Source organism: Psammomys obesus, unplaced genomic scaffold, assembly GCF_907164565.1.
Source record: "Psammomys obesus unplaced genomic scaffold, mPsaObe1.curated_primary_1811, whole genome shotgun sequence".
Lineage (NCBI taxonomy): Eukaryota > Metazoa > Chordata > Mammalia > Rodentia > Muridae > Psammomys > Psammomys obesus.
In genome coordinates, this window is record NW_026596051.1 from 14,722,253 (window position 1) to 14,729,498 (window position 7,246).

Below are 7,246 nucleotides of genomic sequence, written 5' to 3' on the forward strand. Positions count from 1 at the left end.
CAGGGCTGGGAGCAGAGTGGCCGTCCTACATAGCGATGCCAGCCTTGCCAGTACACACAGTGTTCCTGTCCGGGGCAGTCTGGGTGAGACCCAGGCCCGCTTCTGGAAGGCATCAGTGAGGGAGCCACACGGACTGGGTAGGGGGGTAGGCGGTCTGGGATAGAGTGCTGCACACATACCCCATGCCTCGAGCTTTTTTTCTGCTGCAGAAATCGGTCAAGCCGAGCGGGGGAGGAGGGCCAGGAGCAGGAAGAGAGGATGGGGAATGTGGGCGTAGGGTGAGAACAGCCAAGTAGCCCTGGGTTCGAGTCTGCACCCTCGGCTCATGGAGTGAACTTGGATGCTCATTGGCCTCTCTGAGTCCCATCTACCCAAGGGGATTGTGGCACTGTGGTCCCCGGGATGGAATGGGGGGAGAATCTGTGGGATTATTCAGCAGAGGGCCAGGCAGTGGGGACCGAGGACCTAAATGTAACAGCAAAAGAGACTGGGGAAGAACGCCCTACAGTCTCAGGAGCTTGGAGTAGGCCCCAAGGCAAGGTGGCAAATGGCACAAGTATTGGGCCAAGAAGGCAAGGTAGGGGCCAGGACTGGGGGCCTGTGGGCCTGGGAAGCTTTGCATAGCTATTGGCAGGAGGAGGACAGGGCTATGCAGACTTAACCTGGAGGCCCACCCATAGGCCCGTGTGATCGAGGCACGTTCCTTCTGAACACCCCGCCGTGGCTGGAACATGCCCCCTTTCTGAAATGCATCCAAGTGGGGACCTCCAGGAACACTGAGACAGACTAGTCACCGAGGCAACGGGGTCCAGCATTCAAGGGTAAGGGATGGGAGTGGCTGGCCAGGAAGGGGAGAGGCAAACAGCCACAAGGCTGGGTTCTGTGGTGGGCACCTGAGCTGCAGCCTGTGGAGCCTGTTTGAGGGTGGCCAACTGGAGCCATCGGCGTCAGGGAGCCCCTCTCTGCCCTTGCTTTCTGAAGCCCAGACAGGCCTGCGCCTCTGCACAGCCAAAAATTCAGGGAAGATGGAGAGCTGGGGCACAGGGCCAGTGCCGCGGAGAGTGGCAGTCTCCACAGAGGATGACTACTGCCCCTTCCATGTCACCCTTCCAGTGTCCCCTAGCTAGACTCAAACTCTCCAGCAGAATACTGGCATCCTTTTGGTCTGCCGGTGACTCAGGCCGCAGTGCAGCTCTGCAGGTTTGGGAGGGTCAGGGGGATGTGAGCTTAAAAATAGAAGGTAGGGGACAATATCAGCCTGGAAACCTACAGGCCCTGCCAGCCCATTTCCGGGCCAGACGTCTCCATGCCAAGATGGAGTACAGTGAGTTTTGCCTGGCCTCATGGGGCAGGGAAGGAGCAAGGCTTTCGGGGAATGCACCTAGCCATGATTGTCCACGATGTTACAGTGAAGGGCATCCTGACACCCACCCCCTCACGGAGTCCTTAGCAGAGGCTAGACCCCAGCCATAGGACAGGAACCTCATCTTATCTGACAGTGGAGGAGTTGCCCAGGTCACCTGACTGCTGAGGAAGAGAGCCAGACAGAATTCAAGCCCAGGCTTTGGGTTCCGGTCACAGTCATCAGGCAGGCCAGAGTGGCACCCCAGGTTCCCCCCGACTTCCCTTTCCTTCCCACACTGTCTGCTTTACAGTGTCCGCCCTGAATGGTTTTCCTGATCATCGCAGGAGGTTCTGTTGTACAAGAAAACGGCAGTGATGCCCCGGAGCTGGGATTCAAACCTGGCTCTGTGACATCGGCAGGCTTCCCTGGCTGAGGAGATGGTGCCCAAAGCAGACAGATGAGCGGACTGGGCTGGGGTAGCTCTCTGAAACGTTAGTGTGAACTAGGTGTGCAGGGAGGGCAAAGGGGGGATGCACAGATGGAGAATGGCCAGCTGTGGATTTACCCAGTAGCCTGGGGAGGTCAGCCCTGCCTGAGAGATGGCTTTGGTACCCACATGTCTCAGAGCCTGTCCCTGAGCATATGCCCCAAGATTCCCTTGCTCATCATTCTCTCCCCTGCCGGGTGCATTTTCCTCAGGGGCCTCAGAAAAGGGCACTGAGGCAGCCCTGCAATTGGAAAGTCACCTTGAACCCTGCCGAGGTGGGAAGTATGTAGTTCAGACCTCAGCTCAAAGCCGAGGGTGGCTCCATACCATCCCCACTGTGGCTAGGACTTTGCCATCCTTCCTTGAGCTCCCTGACGGGTTAAGGGGTACACTTTCTGATTTGGAAGCTCCCCAAACCAACCCGTGGCTGGTTTCCTCGCCTTCAGCTCCGTTTCTCCCTCTGCGGGTGGCCCAGGGACCTTGTGTGGAGGGAGGTGCACAAAACTCTGAGTGCTCCAGGAGATAGGCTCCCACAGGGTTGTTCAGTCCCCTCGTCATCCAGCATGTTCGCGCTTCAGTGACAGGCTTGTTCTAGGTAATGGGGACTCTCTGTGGACAAGACCCACCTGGTCCTAGCACAGTCCATTTTAGGGAAAGAGCAGGTGTTTTTGTATGTGGGGGGGAATAGGCAGCCAGAGACAAGGCAAGGCCAGCCAGGGGTAGAGAGACAGAATCATCCCAGCTGGGGATCTGGGCTACATCAGAGTTTGGTATGGGAACAGAAAGAATGCCACAGACAGAGATGCAGGTTCAGGCCAGTCCTGGTGTCCCCCAGACTTGAGGGACTCCCTGAGGTCTGTGTCCGTGTCCTGGATGCCAGGCCTGAAAGGTGATAGCACTGGTTAGAAAGGAGAGCAGGGGGAGAGTGAGGCAGGGAGAGAAGGAGAATGCAAGTCCACCTCCACCGCTCTCCAGACACACTCAGGCCACTGGACTCTTGGCAGCCCTGATTCTCCACAGCACCCATGCTTGGCTGCTGCCAGGTCTTCATCTCTGGCCACAAGGGGCACACTCTCCCAGGGCACAGAAAATCCTAGGTGGTACTTGGCCTGGAGCTGCTGGAATCCAGGGTTTTCAGGACCCCCGGGTCTGGCTCAGATCTACCAGCCCAGCCACTCTCCTGACCTGGAAGCTCCTGGTGCAGAAATCATTCCCCGGGGCTTGCCTGAGGTGTGTGTGGGGAATGGATGTTTACTCCAGCCACGCTGCCTGTGAGACTCTGACTTCCAGACCTCATAGGTGATTCCTCATGGAAGAGCCAGATGAGGACTACGACCCGAGGCCAAGGTACCTTCCTGTGGGCCGTGATTTCTGCTCTGTGGCAGGGCCAACAGGCTGCTCTGTACTTCCTTGTCCTCCTAAAGCCATGGAAATTATAGATCCTTGCAAGCCATTTCAGGGCTTACAGAGCCCTCAGGCCTGGGGTAGTGTAACTAGCTTGATAGTATAATAGCCCTGAATCCTCACTGAGCTAGGCTGGCCTCCCGGCCTCCAAAAACCCTTCTAGGTCTAGGTCTTCAGCGTAGAGCATCTTGTGTGTCTTTATACACAAACACACACACACACACACCCTGACTTTGCCTGCTGAGTGAAATTCTACCCAGGAAACAATTTAGGCAAAGGTCAGGGGGGCTGCCAAGTGAACAAGGAGCCTGCAGAGAGCCGGATCTAATGGATCGATGTCTGTCCCTCTAGGGAAACGTTCTTTAGGACCTTGCTGGGTGCGATAATCAAGGGACAGCGGCAGAGAGACAGGTGGGGCAAAGGTGGGAGGCTAGGAACCCTCGGCAGCTTCCTGCTGCTTTAGCTTTAGTGGTGCTCACGCGTAACCCCCATTTGCTGGGGATAAGACTGAGGCTGGCCTAAGCGCGTACATTGTGTTCTTGCTCACAAGGTCCCAGACAGGTGCACTGCTCCCCACAGAAGCTCTCAGGACCTTGGCCTCCATCCGCCCTACTGTGCTTGCGGAGAGGATGCCTGGGCCTAGCGGGGATTAGCTGTTAGACCTATTTTTGTCTAAACCGGGAGGCCTGTGAATTCTAACCATCATTCACTAGCTGGAGTCATGTGGCCATCCCACTATGAGCTAGCACTGCCTGACCAGGGAGAGGGAGCCCAGGGGGAAGGAGATGAAACAAGATAATGTAAAGTGGGGAGCCCCAGGGGATCTCCCTGCGCCCACCAATGGTGTGGTCCTGAGCCTGCCAGCAAGGCCATCAGACCCGAGGCTGGTCACCGTCCTGGGCCAGGTCCACCTTTGTCTCCTCTGTCCTGCCTGCCCAGAGACCCCAGGTCACAGCTCAAGTGCGTCCTGGACACCCTGTGACTGGCTCTCGGCAGAGCTCTAGGTTCTGAGTGGGACCCTCAGACCCCAGGAATGTGGGAAAGGGGCTGTCGGGGGCAGGGCTGAGGTTCCAGCCTCCTCCATTCCTCCGCAGAGATCCGAGAGGCCTTCAAGGTGTTCGACCGTGATGGCAACGGCTTCATCTCTAAGCAGGAGCTCGGCACAGCCATGCGGTCCCTGGGCTACATGCCCAACGAGGTGGAGCTGGAGGTGATCATCCAGCGCCTGGACATGGACGGTGAGATGCCCTGCCTCGCTTTACCTGCCCGCCAAAGCCTTGTCACCTAGGCCCAAGGGCCTGAACAGTGGAGGCCAAGTTCACTCGGCCTCTTGCTTTGTGGGTGGTCATGATCAACCAACAGTTCTGCACCTAGCAAGTGGAGGCTGGAGGTGTGACAGGCCCAGGCACATCTGGGGTCCGAGACTGCCCCTCCCATCCTGTGGTCGGAGAAAGATTTTAAGTATGGAGGAGGGTGGGCACACCGCAGCTCCCACCACCCAAAGGACGGCTATATTTGCCACCTGGTGTTTTCAGTGAAGAAAAACTCCTAAGGACGATTAGTAATGCCAAGTCCACTCTGCTTCCCCCACCCCGCCTGTTGCCCTTCCCCCTTACTCCCCTCCCCAGAGAGTGGGCACTGAGCTGGGCAGGCAGCGTCATGTGGAGCCTCATTTCCCATCTGTATGGCAGAAAGGACAGTGTGCTGAGGAGACTGAAGAGTTATGCGTGTACCAGGAAGGTGTCCCGCATCTGGGGACCAGCTGCCGCTCCCCTCCCCCACTGCCTCCGGTAGAGCCCCATCACGATGGCTAGCTCAGAGCCTGGCATTTTAGACACTCCTGAAACCCAGAGGGCCCAGGGAAGGGGCTGGGGTCCCGCCGTAGGTCTGAGGCAGGCCACCGACTCCATTTCCCGTCTTCTGAACTCTGCGATGCCTGCTCAAGCTGTCCGTCTCAGCTTGCCCCATTCATCAGTCCTTTGTCCACTCTAGGTGATGGCCAAGTGGACTTTGAGGAGTTTGTAACCCTCCTGGGACCCAAGCTTTCCACCTCGGGGATCCCAGAGAAGTTCCACGGCACTGACTTTGACACCGTCTTCTGGAAGGTATGCCCTGGCTGACTGGGTGTCGCAGGGGCCCGTGACTGGCTAGCCCACGCTACCGTGAGTCGGGTGACCGCTGTCTACTGGCTGCCCTGCTTCCTGGAGGCCTGGGCTCCTCAGGGGAATGGAGCAGGTGCTCCTAGTCTTATGGAACCCGAGGCCTGTCTTTGGGGTTGGGCACCTACGGGGTGCTGGGTGGGGACCGGCAGGGTAGTGGCCAGAGCGCCTGTCCCTTTTGCCACCCAAGTGTGACATGCAGAAGCTGACGGTGGACGAGCTGAAGCGACTTCTCTACGACACGTTCTGCGAGCACCTGTCCATGAAGGACATAGAGAACATCATCATGACGGAGGAGGAGAGCCACCTTGGCACGGCCGAGGAGTGCCCTGTGGACGTGGACAGTGAGTGGGGGCGCGCCTGGGCGTGTGCAGGGGGCCTCCACACTCGTCCCAGCCCTGCGTCCCTGTTTGCCCCACATCAAGTCCTGGTGCCAAAGGGCAGACCTGATCCCATCCCTCCGCTGTCCTCTTTTGTCTCTTCCTGGTGTTCCCGGTGGGTGGCTGCAGCCTGTTCCAACCAGCAGATCCGCCAGACGTGCGTGCGCAAGAGCCTGATCTGCGCCTTCGCCATCGCCTTCATCATCAGTGTCATGCTCATCGCAGCCAACCAGGTGCTGCGCAGTGGCATGAAATAGGCACCACATGGTTGCCCACGCGGCACATGTGGTGCCCAGGCCCGCCTGACACCTACCGCTGCCTGCAGCCCTTCCCCCAGCTTGCTCCCTGGGCCACCACCCACGGGCACTTCCAGCCTGGACACTGCCCACCCCAATCCTCACCCCGTAGGCCTTGCATGGAGCCGTGGCCCAGCTGTGGAGGACCTGCTGGCGGCTCTGAGGACAGCCCTAGCCCCTGTACCCTGCCTGTGCTCTCACCTGGCCTGTATGTAGCGTTAACTTCCCACCACCCAGGAGCTCCTGGGAAGGGCGGGACTTGCACAGGAGCCCCCAGGATCTAGTTAGGACTGTGGTCTCTTAGGCTGGCGAGAAACTCCTGTCCAGAGCTGTGGGACAGATGGAGGTGGGCACAAGTCCCGGGGCTCCTGGGTCCCTTTGTCTGGCACTCCTTAGACCAACAGCCAGGCCTCCCAGGTACCTTCTGGGGCCTGTGCCTGCCCATTTACAAGTGAGGAGCCCGAGGCTTTGAGGGCCTGAGATCTGGCTGCAGATTCTTCTTCCACAGGCTTTTCGGAAAAGGCAGATATTCGTGCAAGGAAGGGGCATCACAGATAAGCCCGAGGCCCATGAATTTCTGAGCCAAAGTCCTAGAGACCAAAGGCCAAGGTGTCTCCCAGCACAGAACCTAGAAATCCAACTGAGGAGAAGAGCAGTTTCTGCAGCCCATGTGACTTGCCCACTGGCCAGGGTGCCCCCTCAGGAGGCCCCGGGCCACTTTCTAGGGAACTGACTCCCATGAGGATCTGGCGCAGGCCTGCACTGTCAGTGCCAACAGACCACTCTTCCATGTCCAGGGCCTGCCCTCTTGGGGCTCCCCCACTTCTCTGTACCCTTATGGCCGGAGATCCGGCTCTCATCCTTGCCCCACATGTGCCATGCCACTTCTTGGCACCAGCTCAGCCTGGGCAGATGCAAGGCTGCAGCTCTTCAGGGGCCAAAACGGTTGGCAGAGTCCTTGAGCTCCCTTCCCCAGCCTGGGGCCACTTACTAGCTGGGCCGCTGCCACCCTGGCATCTGTGTGCCCAGCCTGGCTGAGCCTCTACTGATCCCTCAGCGAGAAGGGCTGTAAGCAGAGAGCACCCTGGAGGGGATTTTGTCTCGTTCTAGCCCACCTGTCCCTTGACGGAGGCAGGAGGACAGAGCCAAGAACACGAGTGCCGGCAAGAGAAGCC

At 58.6% G+C, this 7,246-nt stretch overlaps 1 protein-coding gene across 1 annotated transcript; it reads left to right on the plus strand.

Moving 5' to 3' along the window:
* Positions 1-4,330: 4,330 nt before the first annotated feature.
* Positions 4,331-7,194, plus strand: Cabp7 (calcium binding protein 7; the record flags this gene model as incomplete). The annotated part of the gene is given in 4 exon segments (XM_055624216.1): positions 4,331-4,474; positions 5,229-5,341; positions 5,586-5,739; positions 5,905-7,194. Coding segments are annotated over 4 exon segments (539 nt in total), but the record flags the coding sequence as incomplete, so codon positions are not given.
* Between the last annotated feature and the right edge of the window lie 52 nt (positions 7,195-7,246).